Here is a 19,038-nt window from a genome sequence, read left to right on the forward strand (position 1 = left end):
CAGGCAGATCACCTGAGGTCAGGAGTTCAATACCAGCCTGGCCAATGTGGTAAAACCCCATCTCTACCCAAAATACAAAAATTAGCTGGGTGTGGTAGCAGACACCTGCAACCCCAGCTACTCAGGAGACTGACGCAGGAGAATCGCTTGAACCCACGAGGCGGAGATTGCAGTGAGCTGAGATCATGCCACCGCACTCCAGCCTGGGCAACAAGAGTGAAACGCCATCTAAAAAAATAAAAAATAAATAAATAAAATAAAATAAAAATAAGAATACAAAAATTAGCCAGGCATGGCAGTGGTGGGCACCTGTAATCCAAGCTACTAGGGAGTCTGAAGCAGAAGAATCACTTAAACCCAGGAGGCGGAGGTTACAGTGAGCCGAGATCACGCCACTGCACTCTAGCCTGGGCTACAGAGACTCCATCTCAAAAAAAAATATATATATATATATATATATATACGTGTGTGTGTGTATATTTATGTGTGTATATTTATGTGTGTGTGCATATGTGTATATATACATACATAACATACATATATATACACACACACACACACACAAATTAGCCAGCTGTGGTGGTGGGTGCCTGTGATCCCAGCTACTTGGGAGGCTGAGGCAGGAGAATCGCTTGAATACAGGAGGTAGAGATTGCAGTAAGCCAAGATTGCGTTACTGCATTCCAACCTGCGTGACAGAGTGGAACTCTACCTCAAACAACAACAAAAAAATTGTTATTGCAATTAAAGGTAGACTCCTAGCAAACTTTTTTGTTGTTGAGACAGAGTCTCGCTCTGTTGTGCAGGCTGGAGTGCAGTGATGCGATCTCGGCTCATTGCAACCTATACCTCCTGAATTCAAAGGATTCTCCTGCATCAGCCTTCCAAGTAGTTCGGACTACAGATGCATGCCACCACACCCAGCTAATATATATATATATATTTTTTTTGAGATGGAGTCTTGCTCTGTTGCCCAGGCTAGAGTGCAGTAGTGCGATCTCAGCTCACTGCAACCTCCGCCTCCTGGGTTCAAGCGATTCTCCTGCCCAAGCCTCCCAAGTAGCTGGAATTACAGGCGCCTGCCACCGCGCCTGGCTAATTTTTGTATTTTTAGTAGAGACGGGGTTTCACCATCTTTGCCAGGCTGGTCTCGAACTCCTGACCTCGTGATCCACCCACCTCGGCTTCCCAAAGTGCTGGGATTACAGGTGTGAGCCACTGTGCCTGGTCAACTAATTTTTATATTTTTAGTAGAGACGGAGTTTCACCATGTTGGCCAGGCTGGTCTTGAACTCCTGGCCTCAAGTGATCTGCCCATCTCCGCTTCCCAAAGTGCTGGGATTACAGGTGTGAGTCACTGTGCCCAGCCAAACTTTTTTTTATTATTATTATTAGAGACGAGGTCTTGCTATGTTGCTCAGGCTGGTCTCCAACTGCTGGGCTCAAGTTTGAGTTTGAAACCAGCCTAGGCAAGAAAGGAGATCACTGTCTCAAAATAAAACAAATTTTAAAAAATAAAAAAGCTGTTTCCAATCACAAGCATCTGGGGAGTGGGAGAGGAAACTGCTGATTTCACTTTAGTTAAATCACCATCGATTGAGGGTCTCCCATGTACCAAATCCTAAAATACTATGCAAAATTTCTGGTCTAGCACACAGGCAACAGGCAACACAGTACAGGGTGGATGGTCTCTGCTAAGGGAACCCAGGATGCCACACCAAGGAACCAGAGGATGCCTCACCTCCTGGGCAAGTTTTAGGACTAAAAGAATAACAGTAATGAATTACGATTTACTCAACAAAATAAGAATCCATTGAGTCAGGTCAAGTGCAATGGCTCATGCCTGTAATTCCAGCACTTTGGGAGGCTGAGCCAGGTGGATCACTTGAGGTCAGGAGTTTGAGACCAGCCTGACCAACATGGTGAAACCCCGTCTCTATGGAAAAAAAAAAAATTAGCCAGGCGTAGTGGCATATGCCTGTAATCCCAGCTACTTGGGAGGCTGAGGCAGAAGAATTGCTTAAACCTGGGAGGTGGAGGTTGCAGTAAGCCGAGATTGCGTCATTGCCCTCCAGCCTGGCCAACAAAAGCAAAACTCCTTCTCAAAAAAAAAAAAAAAAAAAAAAAAAAAATTCCACTGAGTCTATTCTTATTTTTTACTTTTTGACACAGAGTCTCGCTCTGTTGCCCAGTATGGAGTGCAGTGGCATGATAACAGCCCACTGCAGGCTTGAGGACCAGCTAATTTCTAAATTTTTTGTCAAGATGGGGTCTTGTTATGTTGCCCAGGCTGGTCTAAAACTCATGTGCTTAAGAAATCCTCCCAACTCAGCCTCCCAAAATGCTAAGATTACAGGAGTGACCCACTGTGCCTGTCGAGTACATTCTAACAAATACGGGAGGAGAAAAAAGCTCTTCTTTGCAATAGAATGCTAGCTAAATAAATGGAGAAGGAATGATAGATTTGAAAAATTATCATTTTACAACCATCATACTAATGATTCAGTCAAGAATCATAAATGAATGTTAGTGAGTCCAAGTTTAATAAGGAATAGGATTTTAGATAATTTCAAAATATCTCCCCACAAATTACTTACTAATTACAAAAGGGAAAAAAGATAACTTTACAGTAGAGAAATCTGATAGATACCACTAAATCAAGTGATTGAAGTTAAACATCACTAATAATGAGACAAACTGACACCATCTGCTTCTTGATGCCATGCACTAAGAAAGAAACATCACTTCTTTGGCCCAAAAGCTCCCTCAGCTGGTAAACAACTTCAGCAAAGTTTCAGGATACAAAATCAATTTACAAAAATCACTAGCATTCCTATACACCAACAAGAGCCAAGCCAAGAGCCAAATCAGGAATGCAATCCCATTCATAATCGCCACAAAAGGAATGAAATATCTAGGAATACAGCTAACCAGGGAGGTGAAAGATCTTTACAATGAGAATTACAAAGCACTGCTCAAAGAAATCAGAGAGGCCGGGCGCAGTGCCTCATGCCTGTAATCCCAGCACTTTGGGAGGCCAAGGTGGGAGGATCACTTGAGCCCAGTAATTGAAGACCATCCTGGTAACATAGTGAGACCCTGTCTCTCTCTTAAAAAAAAAAAAAAAAGACTTAAATGTAAAACCCAAAACTATAAAAACCCTGGAAGAAAGCCTAGGCAAAACCACCTTGGGCAAACATTTCATGACAAAGACACCAAAAGCAATTGCAAAAAGGCAAAATTTGACAAATGGGATCTAATTCAATTTAAGAGCTTCTGCACAGCAAAATAAACCATCAATAGAGTAAACAGTCAACCTAAAGAATGGGAGAGGCCAGGCTCGGTGGCTCAAGCCTGTAATCCCAGCACTTTGGGAGGCCGAGACGGGCGGATCACGAGGTCAAGAGATCGAGACCATCCTGGATAATACGGTGAAACCCCGTCTCTACTAAAAAATACAAAAAAAACCTAGCCGGGCAAGGTGGCGGGCGCCTGTAGTCCCAGCTACTTGGGAGGCTGAGGCTGGAGAATGGCGTAAGCCCGGGAGGCGGAGCTTGCAGTGAGCTGAGATCTGGCCACCGCACTCCAGCCTGGGCTACAGAGCGAGACTCCGTCTCAAAAAAAAAAAAAAAAGAATGGGAGAAAATACACATCTGACACAGGTCTGATACCCAGAATCTACAAGGACTTTAAACAAATTCACAAGGAAAAAAACAAGCCTATTAAAAAGTGGACAAAAGACAAAAACACTTTTCTTTCTTTTTTTTTTCTTAGATGAGGGTCTCACTCTGTCACCCAGGCTGGAGTGCAGTGGTGCAATCTCAGCTTACTGCAGCCTCCGCCTCCCAGGCTCAAGTAATCCTCCCACCTCAGCCTCCTGAGTAGCTGGGACTACAGGTGCACACCACCATGCCCAGCTAATTTTTGTAGCTTTTGTAGAGATGGGGTTTTGCCATGTTGCTCAGGTTGGTCTTGAACTCCTGAGCTCAAGCGATCCACCCACCTCAGCCTCCCAAAGTGCTGGGATTACAGGCACGAGCCACTGTGACCAGCCAATAGATGCTTTTCCAAAGATATACACGTACATGAAAAACGCTCATCACCAGCAATCATTAGAAAAACGCAGATCAAAACCACAATGAGATACCATCTCACACCAGTCAGAATGGCTACTTTTTTTTTTTTTTTTTTTTTTGAGATGGAGTCTTTCTCTGTCACCCAGGCTGGAGTGCAGTGGCACGATCTCAGCTCACTGCAACCTCCGCCTCCCGGGTTCAAGCGATTCTCCTGCCTCAGTCTCTTGATTAGCTGGGATTACAGATGCACACCACCACGCCCAGCTAATTTTTGTATTTTTAGTAGAGACAGGGTTTCACCATGTTGGCCAGGCTGGTCTCGAACTTCCGACCTCAGGTGATCCACCTGCCTCGGCCTCCCAAAGTGTTGGGATTATAGGCATGAGCCAATGTGCCCAGCGAGAATGGCTATTATTAAAAAGTCAGAAAATAACACATGCTGGCAAAGTTGTGGACAAAAGGAAAGCCTTACATACACTGCTGGTGGGAATGTAAATTAGTTCAGCCATTGTGGAATGCAGTTTGGTGATTTCTCAAAGAACTTAAAACAGAATTACCATTCAACCCAGTAATCCCATTTTTGGGTATATACCCAAAGGAATATAAATCATTCTACCATAAAGACATATGCATGGCCAGGCACAGTGGCTCACACCTGTAATCCCAGCACTTTGGAAGGCCAAGGTGGGCAGATCACTTGAGGTCAGGAATTTGATACCAGCCTGGCCAACATGGTGAAACCATATACTAAAAATACTATAATACAAAAAATAAAAATACAAAATTAGCTGGGAATGGTTGGGGCCACCTGTAATCCCAGCTACTAGGGAGGTGGAGGCAGGAGAATCGCTTGAACCCGGGAGCAGAGATCACGCCATTGCACTCCAGCCTGGACAACAAGAGTGAAACAAGAAAAGAAAGGAAAAGAAAAGAGAAAAGAAAGAAGGAAGGAAGGAGGGAGGGAAAGAAGGAAGGAAGGAAGGAAGGACGGAAGGAAGGAAGGAAGGAAGGAAGGAAGGAAGGAAGGACGGAAGGAAGGAAGGGAGGAAGGGAGGGAGGGAGGGAAGGAAGGAAATGGTACATATACACCATGGAATACTATGCAGCCATAAAAAAGAATGACATCATGTCTTCTGTGGAAACCTGGATGAAGCTGGAGGCCATTATCCTTAGCAAACTAATGCAAGAACAGAAAACCAAATGCCATATGTTCTCACTTGTAAGTGGAAGCTAAATGATAAGAACTCATGAACACAAAAGAGGGGAAACACACAGACACTGGGGCCTACTTGAGGGTGGAGGATGGGAGGAGGGAGAGGAGCAGAAAAAAATAACTATTGGGTACTAGCTTTAGTACCTAGGTGATGAAATAATCTGTATAACAAACCCCTGTGATATAAGTCATATATAGCAAACCTGCACATGTATACTTGAACCTAAAAGTTAAAAAAAAAAAAAAAAGACATCACTTCTGTGGTATTCTTGCCAAAAATGCATACTCTAATTAAGAGGAGACATTAGCCAAATCCAACAGAGGGCCATCCTACAAAATAAATGGCCAGTGCTCTTCAAAAATGTCAATGTTATGGAAGATTATAAAGACAGAGAGGCCGGGTGCAGTGGCTCATGCCTGTAATCACAGCACTTTGGGAGGCTGAGGCAGTTGGATCACTTGAGGTCAGGAGTTTGAGACCCAGCCTGGGCAACATGGCAAACCCTGACTCTACCAGAAATTAGCTGGGCATGGTGTTGCACACCTGTGGTCCCAGCTACCAGGGAGGCTGAGGTGGGAGGATTGCTGGAGCCTGGGAAGTCGAGGCTGCAGTGAGCTGATTGCACCACTGCACTCCAGCCTGGGTGACAAAGTGAAACCCCATTTCAAAAAAAAAAAAAGAGTAAAGATGGCAGTCTGGTGGTAGTGGGTTATCAGAACTTATTATTAATAACATTAGTGTCACTAAAGTTGGTATACAAGCCCCTATTGCTAAATTTGGCTTAAAAAAAAAAAAAAGAAATTGTTCCAGATTAATGGAGAGTAAACAGACACGGATATTGAGTGTATTACATAGTGTTGAAAGGGATCCTAGACCAGAAAAAAATTTTATATAAATGACATTGTTGGGACAATTGGTAAAATTTGAATAAGAACCATATATTAAATATAACATTGAATCAATCTTAAATTTTCTGATTTCTGATTTTCTGGATAAATAAAACAATATCCTTGTTTTTAGGAAATAACAGAAATATTTATAGGTAAAGGGACACGATGTCTGCAAATTACTCTCAAATTGTTAAGCAAAACATAATATATATGTAGTATATATGGAAATAAAAATATAAATGTGATAAAATGTTAATTGGTGTAATTGGTGAATCTGAGTGAAAACGTATACAGGAATTTTTTATAGCATTCTTGGGATTTTTCTGCAAATCTGAAATTATTAAAAACAAAATTTTTATTTTAATTTTATCGTCCCCCAGGCTGGAGTGCAGTGGCACCATCTCGGCTCACTGCAACCTCCACCTCCTGGGTTCAAGCGATTCTCCTGCGTCAGCCTCCCTGGTAGCTGGGTTACAGGCTTGAGCCACCACGCACGGCTAATTTTTGTATTTTTAGTAGAAACGGGGTCTCACCATTGGCCAGGCTGGTCTCAAACTTCTGACCTCAGGTGATCCGCCCACCTCGGCCTCCCAAAGGGCTGGGATTACAGGCGTGAACCACCGCGTCCGGCCGAAAAACAAAAAATGTTTTCATCAAATCACCATCCAATCTAACTCCATCTCCACCATCTACTACAGATGTGATTGTGGATAAGCCATAAACCTTTCATAACTTTTAGAAAGTAACTACAATTATGGTAGAAAGGATCAATGTTAAAGCAAAACTATAAAAATAAATAAATACGATCACGTGACCATGGTGCCTCTTCAGTGAAATAAGGGGCTTGGGCAAACGAGGATGCGGAAGATGGTTTGGGGTCCCTTCCGGATCCCCAGGTCCTCGACCCCCAGCATGTAAGGGTAGGGTCAAGGAGGGTCTTCCTAAGCGTTCCTCGGCGCGGTCCTGAGGAGATTAAAGGCGTCAAATGGACCGCTCCACACCTGAGCTGCCGCCAAGCTAACTCAATCGCAGCCGGCGCATTTGAGAAGGCGCCTGTGAAGGTCGCTCCTCAGCCGCCGCGCTCCCACTCCGCGCCGCCGCGCCTCTGCCCGCCCCGAAGGTGGACGTGAAGCTCCAACACCTCGACTTCTGGGCCAGCCTCCATGGCCAGGTCCCGGGACTGCTGGACTGGGACATGGGGAACGAGCTCTTTCTGGCCTTCACCACATCTCACCTCTCCTTAGCCGAGCAGAAACGTGAGTAGCGGGTGGGGTGAGGTGGGGGCTGGGCGTGGCAGCGGGGTGGCCTAGGGGCTCGCGGGACCCCGGGGCCGGGCGGCTCCCCAGCCTTCGCCCCCGCGTCCAGGGGAGGCTTGCGGGGGCCGAGCCCCCCGGGCTTAGCTCCGCAGCCCCCACTCCACCCCGACTCGCGAACTCCACTCGGGAGTGGTGGGGCGGGGGCGGTTCGCGCCTGACTCTGACTCAATTGGAAGCTCCCCGAGGGCAGCTGATCTTACCTAAAAACGGAGGCTTTCCACTCTACGTCACCCGCCAGGCTCCCAGAACATTCCAAGGCCTCTTCTGGGTCTTCTTCTTGGCGCTGGTCGCCATTTGCTATACTGTATATTTCAGTTACTTTTCCGTCTCTTAAAAAAACAGGCCTCATCGTTTTATCCATGGCTGTATTCTCACCTCTTAACATATTGTCTGACACCTAGAAGTGCTTCGTACTTGCCAAATGCTTGGTTGACCATTGCGATCTTTTAGGTTTTCTTTTTCTTCTTTGGACCTCAAGTGTGGAGAGTTGAGGTAATTACTCCCCACATTCATGGTACCTTTTTGCCTGCAAGGCCCTTGGATTAACTTTTTTTTTTTTTTCCAAATTTATTGTTGTTGAGACGGAGTCTTGCTCTGTCTCCCAGGCTAGAGTGTCAGCTCACTGCAGCCTCCGCCTCCCGCATTCAAGCTATTCTCCCGCCTCAGCTTCCTGAGTAGCCTGGATTGCAGGCGTGCGCCACCACGCCCTGTTAGTTTTTTTATTTTTAGCAGAGGCGGAGTTTCACCATGTTGCTCTTGTCGGCCTTCCAAAAGTGCTGGGATTACAGGCCTGAGCCACTGCCCCCGGCCTTAACTCTTCCTTTTGCCCCTTAAGTCTCCACCCCTCCTTCCATTACCTCCGCTACTCCCATAACCAACCCTAATCCATTTAACGTCTGTTTTCTCCACTCATTGTTTTTGAGAGCTGTTGTTTTGCGTTGCTAAATTCAGGCCTGGTTCATTATTTCTGATTGTTGTTACTATTCTATCTGCTGGGTGTCCCACCTTTTACATTTTAATTTTCTTTACACCTAGATTGCTTCCAACTCTTTGCCACCATAATTAATGCTAATGAACATTCTTACTTGTTTCTTCATTCAAGAAATATGTATTGAGCTCCTCCAACTGACCTGGCACTGTTCTAGAAACTCATGATACACAGTGAACAGAACAGACAAGGAACCTTACATTCTACTGGGGGCAGATAGATAATCCACATAAGTATAATAAATGGGTAGACCATATAGTATGCTATAAAGTGATCATCTGCAATGGGGAAAGAACAGGAGGAGACTCAGGAATAGGGGAAGCGTATGGTAGCAGCTACAGTTTGTTTTTGTTTGTTTATTTTTGTTTTTTGAGATGGCGCCTGGCCCTGTTGCCCAGGCTGGAGTTCAGTGGTGCAGTCTCGGTTCACCACAACCTCTGCCTCCTGGGTTCAAGGAATTCTCCTGCCTCAGCCTCCTGAGTAGCTGGGACTACAGGCACGTGCCCCCATGCCCGGTTAATTTTTGTATTTTTAGTAGAGATGGGGTTTCACTCTGTTGGCCAGGCTGGTCTCGAACTCCTGACCGTGATCCGCCGTCTCAGCCTCCCAAAGTGCTGGGATTACAGGTGTGAGCCACGGCACCCGGCCTTTTTTTTTTTTTTTTTTTTTTTTTTTTTGACATGGAGTCTCACTCTGTCGCCCAGGCTGGAGTACAGTAGCGCAATCTCAGCTCACTGTACCCTCTGCCACCCAGGTTCAAGCAATTCTTGTGCCTCAGCCTCACCAGTAGCTGGGATTACAGGCATGCATCACCATGCCCACCTAATTTTTGTATTTTTAGTAGAGACAGAGTTTCACCATTTGACCAGGCTGGTCTCAAACTCCTGGCCTCAAGTGATCTGCTTGCCTCGGCCTCTCAAAGTGCTGAGATTACAGGTGTGAGCCACCACGCCTGGCGGCAGCTACAGTTTTAAATAAGATTGTGGGGTTGAACTCAATTAGGAACATAATATTTGAGCAAAGAGTTGATAGGAGGGGAGGAGTGAGCCTAGAGGGTACTTGAAGGGAAAGTGGTAAGGAGGTCAGTAAGGCTGAATGACAGTAAATAAAGAGCTCCGAAGGGTGTGGTTGAGAGCAGGAATGCCTGTCCTCTAAGGACTTTAGGGTTGACTTTGAGTCAGATGAGGGTTGGTTTTAAGGTTTTGTTTGAGATGGGCTCTTGCTCTTGCTCAGGCTGGAGTGCGGTGGCACAATTACCTCCAGGCTCAAGCAATGCTCCCACCTCAGTCCCCAAAGTAGCTGCAACCACAGGCACGGGCCACCACACTGGCTAACTTTTTTAGTATTTGCAGAGATGGGGATCTCCCTATGTTGCCCACGCTGGTCTCGAACTCCTGGACTCAAGCAATCCTCCTACTTCCCAAGTTGAGCAGAGGAGTGACTTGCTCTCAGGGTCTGCTTCATGAGTGTGTGACCCATGCAGTTGCCTAGGTGCCTGTGTTTGGTTTAATACACTGCTATCACTGTCTTGAAATTTTTAATAATTTTTCAATGAGGAGCCTCATGTTTTCTTTACTGGACCCTACAAATTATGTGGCTAGTCCTGCATGATCTGTATTTGAAAAGATCACTCTGGCTGTTGTGTTGAGGGTAGACTGTGGATGTACAGAGACTAGGAGGCTACAGTAGTAATCCAGACAAGAGATGATGGTAGATTGGGCCAGGGTAGTAGCAGGGAGAACCAGCTGGCTATGCTGATGGATTGGATATGGAGTATAAGACAGACAACTGAGTATGAACCTTTCAAAGTGTTTTGACCTAGTGGAAGGATGGAGTTGCCTTGTACTGCAAGTGGGATACAGGTTTAGGAAGGAAAATCAGGAATTCTGTTCTGGATATGCTGAGCTGAGAGATCCTTAGACGTCCAAGTAGAAGTGTTGAGTCTGCGGTTAGATACCTGAGCCTGGAGTTCTGGAGAGAGGTGGGGACTGCAGATGTAAATTTTGGGTCTTTTGGTATATGGGTGGAATTTAAGAAGTAATAGAGGAGGAACAAGAATGAGCCCTGGGGGCAGTCCATTGTAAAGAGATTGGAGAGAAGAGAGATAACTAGCAAAAAAGACCATTGAGAATCAAAAGTAGGGGGTCTGTGGTGTCCTGGAAACCAAGTGGAAAAAGCCTTTCAAGGAGGGAGTGGTTGGATGAGTGGAATGTAAATGATGATTGGACTTAACTAAGCAGAGGTCCCTGGCTAGTGGTTTTACTAAGTGGTAGAATGTAAAACCTGACTGAAGGGGGTTTAAGAATGGAAGGAGGGGAAGTAGAGGCAATGCGTTATGCTTCAACAGGAAATAAGATGGTATATATTTTTTTATTTTTCTTTCTTTTCTTCTCTATCTTTTTTTTTTAGAGACAGGGTCTCTATCTGGTGCCCAGGCTGGAGTGCAGTGGCACCAGCACAGCTCACTGCAGCCTTGAGCAGGCTTGAACTCCTGGGCTCAAGTAATCCTCCTGCCTCAGCTTTTTAAAGCAGGCTGGGATTACAAGCATAAGCCACTGCACCTGGTCCCTAAAATGGGAGAATTAACGGCATGTTTGCATGCTGATGAGAATGACCCAACAAAGACAAAAAATCAGTGACACAGGACAGAGAGGGGAAGATTTGTGGAACAGTGTCCTTTAAAAAGCATGGGGGATCTGTGCCAAAGCGAGACACAGACATCCAGAGGTGCTATCCTTGGGTCACAATGAGATCAGCAGTCCATTGATCCTACCTTTTCACTGTTTCAGTCACTTGATGAGTCTACCCTTATTCAACTAACTTGAATCCCATGGTCAAATATTACGCAGGTTCCCTGGATGGTCTATGGCTTTGGAGCATTTTGTTGGCCAAACCACAACCCTGACTAAATCCACCTCTGCCAAACGAGTGAGCCAAAACCATAATTCAGTGGACTGGTGATCTCAGTGGGATCATAGTTGGGGTTGAGGGAGTTAGCCAGAAAGACACAAGGTGGTGCATTTTTATGTGGTGCATAAATGAGGTTACGGAGAGGTTGCAGTTGTTAGTTTAGGTTATGACTGAGGGAAGTGTCTACAGTAGAGTAGAAGTCAGACTCGCTGGAGAAGAGTTCAATAAACAGTAAAGATCATGTTTTTGTTTTCAAAACAAGGTCTGGCTTTGTTGCCCAAGCTGGAGTGCAGTAGCGTGAGCTTGTCTCACTGCGACCTCCCCTTTCCCTCTCGAGCCATCCTCCCACTTTAGCCTCCTGAGTAGCTGGGACTACAGGCTCACACCACCACACTCAGCTAGACTATTATCTTTGTATTTTTTGTAGAGATGGGGTTTCACCATGTTGCCCAGGCTGATTTCAAACTCCTGGGCCCAAGCAATCCGCCTGCCTAAGCCTCTTAAAGTGCTGGGATTATAGGCATGAGCCACCACACCTGGCCAGCAACCAAGATTTAAGGCAGGAGTAGTGTTGGAGAGTGACAGTAAGTCAGGAGCTAAAACAGGAGGTCAGTAGATGATAGTAACAGTGGAGATTGATTAGTATATAAGTTCCTGTATTAACTTGAAAATATACATCCAGGAGCAAACAGTAAGGTAAATTGTAGTCCTGCCTCATTGCTCTTAACAAGGGCTGCTCCAGTTGATACTCAGAACTGCAGTATAATAAGAGATTCTATTTCTTTGCATGTTTCTCAACACTTGGTATTATCTTTATAACTCTAGTCAATTTGATTATCTCATTATCTTACAGTGTTTTTCTTATTAATAATACTGATCATCTTGTTAGCCATTCAGTTATCCCCTCCTTGTGAATGCTGATTCATATCATTTGCCCATTTGTAAGTTTGTGTTGACCTTTTACATATTGATTTGTAGGAGCTCTGTATATATTAGAGAACTGAGAAATTTGGGTTGAGGCCGGGCGCGGTGGCTCATGCCTGTAATCCCAGCACTATGGGAGGCCAAGGCGGGCGGATCACAAGGTCAGGAGATTGAGACCATCCTGGCTAACACGGTGAAACCCCGTCTCTACAAAAATACAAAAAAAATTAGCTGGGCGTGGTGGCAGGTGCCTGTAGTCCCAGCTACTCGGGAGGCTGAGGCAGGAGAATGGTGTGAACCCGGGAGGTGGAGCTTTCAGTGAGCTGAGATGGCGCCACTGCACTCCAGCCTGGGTGACAGAGCAAGACTCTGTCTCAAAAAAAAAAAAAAAAGAAATTTGGGTTGAAGTTTGCTGTCTATATATTTTTTTTGCTTATGGTGATTTTTACTATGTTTGAACTTTTTTTAAGACAGAGTCTTGCTCTGTCACCTAGGCTGCAGTACAGTGGCATGATCTCAGCTCACTACAACCTCCGCCTCCCAGGTTCAAGTGATTCTCCTGCCTCAGCCTCCCAAGTAGCTGGAACTACAGGTAAGCGCACCACACCCGGCTAATTTTTTGTACTTTTAGTAGAGATAGGGTTTCGCCATGTTGGCCAGGCTGATCTCGAACTCCTGACCCCTCAAGTAATCCACCTGCCTTGGCCTCCCAAAGTGCTGGGATTACAGGTATCAGCCACCGCACCTGGCCAAACTTTAATTTTTGTACTATAATATGTGCATAAAACTTATAGATTCATTTTAGGGTAACTGGCATCTTTTTTTTTTTTTTTTTTTTTTTTTTGAGACAGAGTCTGGCTGTGTCACCCAGGCTGGAGTGCAGTGGCGCGATCTCGGCTCACTGCAAGCTCCGCCTCCCGGGTTTACGCCATTCTCCTGCCTCAGCCTCCGAGTAGCTGGGACTACAGGCGCCCGCCACCTCGCCCGGCTAGTTTTTTGTATTTTTAGTAGAGACAGGGTTTCACCATGTTAGCCAGGATGGTCTCGATCTCCTGACCTCGTGATCCACCCGCCTCGGCCTCCCAAAGTGCTGGGATTACAGGCTTGAGCCACCGCGCCCGGCCCGGTAACTGGCATCTTAATAGTATGTATTATAAGTCTTTGTTCAAGTCTTTTAAGTTATTTATTTAAGAGCTGAGATGGGAGGATTGCTTGAGCTGGGAGGTGGAGATTGCAGTGAGCCAATGTCACACCACTGCACTCCAGCATGGGCAACCAAGCAAGACCGCGTCTCAAAAAAAACCCAAAAAACCCTATGTTTATATCTTTTGCTACTTTTTCCGAGTACTATGTTGAATGTTAGCAACCTAATAGGCATCCTCTCTAAGCTCTCCGATAAGTATGTCATTTCCCAAACAAAAGCCTAGATTCATCTGTAATATAATGACACTCATAGGGACAGTGAGGGGGCAAAAATAGTTTTTGTCCTGAACAACCAGTTAATGGTGGTGCCACTTGCTGAGACAAAGAATACAGGAAGGCTAGGCATGGTGGTTCACGCCTGTAATCCCAACATTTTGGGAGCCTGAACAGGAGGATTGCTTGAGCCCAGGGGTTCAAGACCAGCCCAGGCAACAACATAGTGAGACCCTCATCTATACAAAAAATACAAAAATTAGGCCGGGCGCGGTGGCTCATACCTGTAATCCCAGCACTTTGGGAGGCTGAGGCTGATGGATCATGAGGCCAGGAGTTAGACACCAGCGTGGCCAATATGGTGAAAGCTCTACTAAAAATACAAAAATTACCTGGGCGTGGTGGCAGGCACCTGTAATCTCAGCTACTCGGGAGGCTGAGGCAGGAGAATCACTTGAATCCGGGAGGCGGAGGTTGCAGTGAGCCAAGATCACGCCACTACACTCCAGCCTGGGTGACAGAGCAAGACTCCATCTGGAAAAAAAAAAAAAAATTGCAAAAATTAATGGGGCATAGTGGCATGCACCTGTAGTTCCAGCTACTTGGGAGGCTGAGGTGGGAGAACCTCTTGAGCACACCACTACACTCCAGCCTGTGCAACACAGCAAGACCCTGTCTCAGAAAAAAACAAGAATACAGGAGGAAGAGCAACAAGATGGAATTCAGTTTTAGAAGCCGTCTGAAGTGCCTGTGGGCTACCCAAATAAAGATATCCAGTAAGTAGTTCTCCTTAAGGGCTAGCACAGAATGCTAGGCTAGAGGTGAAGATTTGAGAGTTCTACATTTTTTTTTATAGATGTTAACTGAAGCCACGGGCATGCAGGAGATCATTCAGGGACAGTATATGTAGAGTGAGAAGAAAAGAATGCAGAGGGGAATGAGAAGGTCAGAGAGGTAAAGGGAAAACCAGTAGAAGTACAATGTGATGTTAACTCCCCAGGCAAGGCCCACAATACCTTGTCCCAGAGAAACCTTAACGCCTAGGATCCTAGGGTCACAAAGGGATATCCTAGGATGTTTTGACTCTCTCTTTCTTTTTGCCAGTTGCCAGGTATAAACTGCGAATTGTTAAGCCACCAAAATTACCCCTAGAGAAAAAACCCAACCCTGATAAGGATGGTAAGTATTGAGTTCTCTGACCTGTTTCTGTGACCTGGGCTGGAGACCAGGGGCACCCAAAGCCAGTGGGCTGCGGCACACAATCTACTTTTGTTCTGCACAGGTCCAGATTATGAACCCAACCTCTGGATGTGGGTAAACCCCAACATCGTGTATCCCCCTGGAAAGCTGGAGGTCCCAGGACCTAGGAAGAGGGAGGATCTGACAAGCACACTCCCCTTGTCTCAGCCACCACAGAAGGAGGAAGATGCCAGCTGCTCAGAAGCCACAGGGGTGGAATCACTGTCCCAGTCCTCCAGCAAGTGGTCTCCCCCTCGGAAGCGCTTTGCCTTTTCCCCCAGCACCTGGGAGGTATGGATCTCTGGGGGTGGGAGCCGGACTTGGGCAGTAGGCGAGGGGCATGGGGAAGAGCCATCACAGTTCCGCTCTCTTAGCTATAGCAAAAGGTGAATGGGTTCAGAAATTACCTACATGCTTGGGTTGGGGAGAAGCCCAGATGGTGGCCTTAGACCACCCCCCCTTCCTGCCACTGCACCCTGGAGTAGAGGCTGAGGAGTCAGGACCAGTTCCTACTCTGTGCTCCTCTAGCTCACAGAAGAGGAGGAGGCTGAGGACCAGGAAGACAGCTCCTCTGTGGCTCTCCCATCCCCTCACAAAAGGGCCCCCCTCCAGAGTCGGAGGCTTCGGCAAGCCAGCAGCCAGGCGGGGAGGCTCTGGTCCCGGCCCCCTCTCAATTACTTCCACCTAATTGCCCTGGCATTAAGAAACAGTCCCCCCTGTGGCCTCAACGTGCAACAGATCTACAGTTTCACTCGGTATGTGCCGGGGGCCCTGTGAGGAGGGGGAAGTGGGGGCCAGGGCCCTGGGCTGAAGCCTTCCAATCCATCCCAGGCCCTGGGTTGCTGACCTGGTTTCCCTATCTGGGTCTGAGAGGACGAGTATGTTCCCAGTTCCCTTTTCCCAGGCGCATTTGTGCCCACATGTGTACAGGAACATATCCATTCCCACCCCTTTTCACATCTAAAGAACCCTCCAACCTTTTTATGACTTTAGTTCTTTTTTTATTTTTTTTTTTAACTAGTTTTCAGTGCTCTTTGGGTATAGTTCTCCTTTAAAACATAAATTCACTTGGGTCAGGTAACAGTTTTCCACCATCCTCTGAAGATGAGCCAGTCTAAAGTCAGGTTCCCCAACAGCTCCCACCTGCTTCTGCTAGGACTGGACTGCCTGGCACAGCTCCCTGCACCCCCAGGGGTGCAGGCAACCCAGTTGAGAAGGGTTTTCCATTTAGCTCAGAAAGTCCTGCTCACATGAGTGTGAGGAAGGGAGTTTGTTGGGCCCTTTCCCAGTGTTAGGAAAAGTGCCTAATGTCTCAGAATAGGCATTTTCAAGTGGTTTCCGTCCTCAATCAAGATTCCTCTTATGGGAGATACTTGGCCTCATTCTGCTTTGTTCATGCTGTGGTCCAAGCCCTGGGCCCTCAGAGGGAGGGAGGGTTCAGGTGAGCCACACACCATGTGGACGCTTTGCCACGTGCTCAGTCAGCAAAGAGCAACTCCAGGCCAACTTGCTACTATCCCCCTGTAGAGGGGCTGAAGCCCCTGGGTAGAACATGCTCCAGAGAAGGGCATTCCCGAGACATAACATCCCTTTCCTTACCTCTCCTCCCTGTCCACAGAAAACACTTCCCCTTTTTCCGGACAGCCCCGGAAGGCTGGAAGAATACTGTCCGTCACAATCTCTGTTTTCGAGACAGCTTTGAGAAAGTGCCTGTCAGCATGCAGGGCGGGGCCAGCACACGGCCTCGATCTTGCCTCTGGAAGTTGACCGAGGAGGGACACCGCCGCTTTGCGGAGGAGGCCCGCGCCTTGGCTTCCACTCGGCTGGAAAGTATCCAGCAGTGCATGAGCCAGCCAGGTGTGAAGACTTGTCGTGCGTGGGCCCAAGGGGAGGAGACCTGAGGATCCTGACCCAAGACTGAGTGTGGAAGCCTGGGTCACACCGTGGTGGGGGGGCGGGGGGACATCTTCTATAGGAAACAGGGATTAGCAGTGATCTGAGACCTTCAGGTGATGCCTGCCTGAGGTGAGACCTCCCCCACCAATGTGGGATGTGATGTGCCAGGAATCCATGGGCAAACACTAAGGGGCAGCTGGCCTTACCAAGCCCAGCAGCCTAGGCAATAGTGAGCACACAACATGAGAAGCACACTAATAGAGGTTATGTGCAAAGAGTACTTGTACTTTCCCTGGTGCAGTGCAGGGAGGCTTCAGAGAAGAGGCAGCATTTGAGCCTTGAGTGAAGGAAGCAGATCACTTGCTATGAGAGAGCATCCCAGGCCTAGGAAACAGCAATTGTGAAGCATAAACTCCTGAACTCTCTCTTTTTCTTACAGATGTGATGCCCTTCCTCTTTGATCTTTAACCCCAAGAAGCAGGAGCCAGCTAATGCTTTATTAAATTTACCCTCAGTAGCCTTCTGTGTGTGTCTATGGAGGTGGGATCTCTAAGGATGGGGTTAAGGGTGGAGGTGGAGATCAACTCCAACGTTGGAGATGGGACGCCTTCAGCTTACAGATGCTCCTGAGGCAATGGGGCAGGTGCCTGCTGTGCAGCAAAAGGAGTCCGTAATTTTCTTTCCTCAAAGGAGGAAAATGCACAGCCTTCTAAAGCATCTTGGAGCAATTTCCATTTTCCTGAATTATGAAGATAATCTTGGCTGGGTGTAGTGGCTCACATGTAATCCAGCACTTTGGGAGGCTGAGGCAGGAGGATCCCTTGAGCATGGGAGGTTAAGGCCGAAGTCAGTCATGATCACACCACTGCACTCCAGCCTGGGCATCAGCAAGACTCCATCTTTAAAAATTATCCTGGGAGATGCCAGTTTGTAACAGCCAATTCTGTAAGCACCACACATTCATTCAATTGATACTCCTTAACCACCACGCCCAGCTAATTTTTTGTATTTTTTAGTAGAGATGGGGTTTCTCCATGTTGGTCAGGCTGATCTCAAACTCCCGACCTGAGGTGATCCGCCTGCTTTGGCCTCCCAAAGTGCTGGGATTACAGGCGTGAGCCACTGCACCCGGCAGGTGACCTTTTTTTTTTTTTTTTTTTTTTTTGAGATAGAGTCTCGCGCTGTTGATCAGGCTGGAGTGCAATAGCACAATCTTGGCTCACTGCAACCTCCACCTCCCAGGTTCAAGCGATCCTCCTCCCTCAGCTGCCCTAGTAGCTGGGATTACAGGCATGCACCACAAGGCCCAGCTAATTTTTGTATTTTTAGTAGAGACAGGATTTCACCATGTTGGCTAGGCGGGTCTCCAGTTCCTGACCGCAGATGATCCACCTGCCTTGGCCTCCCAAAGTGCTGGAATTACAGGCGTGAGCCACCGCGCCTGGCCTCTTGAGTTAATTTTTGTATGGTCAGCGTTCATTTTTGGCTTGTAGATGTCCAATTGCTCAGCCTTCCAAAGTGCTGGATTACAGGTGTGAGCTGACTACAGCCTCGAACTCCTTGGGCTCAGGCAGTCCTCCCACCTCAGCCTCCCAAGGAGCTGGGACTACAGGTGCATACCACCACACCCAGCTAATTTTTTTTTTGAGATGGAGTTTTGCTCTTGTTGCCCAGGCTAGAGTGCAATGGTGCGATCTCTGCTCGCTGCAACCTCCACCTCCCGAGTTCAAGCCATTCTCCTGCCTCAGCCTCCCGAGTAGCTGGGATTACAGGCATCCACCACCACATCTGGCTAATTTTTTTGTATTTTTAGTAGAGATGGGGTTTTACCGTATTGTTCAGGCTGGTCTCAAACTCCTGACCTTAGGTGATCCACCTGTCTCAGCCTCCTAAAGTGCTGGGATCACAAGCGTGAGCCACCGCACCCGACCTGGATACTGATTTCTAAGTGATAGCCACTAAAGGAGTGGGTAAGGGAGACCAGGTCAGGTCAGTTGCTCTGGACCCACCCAGAGCTCTCCTGCAGCCAGAGCCTCTTTCCTACCACCCTAATCTACTCAGCTCCCAGGAAGGAGAGGGTCCTGAGTCCCAAGCTCTGCTTTCATCTGATTTCGCCTCAATTTGTCCACCTCATCTGCACTTTGTATACAGCCTTATCACTGTGCACAT

At 47.1% G+C, this 19,038-nt stretch overlaps 1 protein-coding gene across 1 annotated transcript; it reads left to right on the top strand.

Moving 5' to 3' along the window:
- The first annotated feature begins 7,217 nt into the window (after nucleotides 1–7,217).
- On the top strand, nucleotides 7,218–17,388 carry FOXR1 (forkhead box R1). The gene is made up of 6 exons (XM_008021127.3): nucleotides 7,218–7,436; nucleotides 14,839–14,913; nucleotides 15,017–15,264; nucleotides 15,502–15,728; nucleotides 16,592–16,830; nucleotides 17,309–17,388. Exons 1-6 carry the CDS (start codon nucleotides 7,376–7,378, stop codon nucleotides 17,335–17,337), a joined length of 879 nt encoding a protein of 292 aa, XP_008019318.1. The 5' UTR covers nucleotides 7,218–7,375; the 3' UTR covers nucleotides 17,338–17,388.
- Nucleotides 17,389–19,038: the final 1,650 nt, after the last annotated feature.

Source organism: Chlorocebus sabaeus, chromosome 1, assembly GCF_047675955.1.
Source record: "Chlorocebus sabaeus isolate Y175 chromosome 1, mChlSab1.0.hap1, whole genome shotgun sequence".
In the NCBI taxonomy this organism is placed as follows: domain Eukaryota; kingdom Metazoa; phylum Chordata; class Mammalia; order Primates; family Cercopithecidae; genus Chlorocebus; species Chlorocebus sabaeus.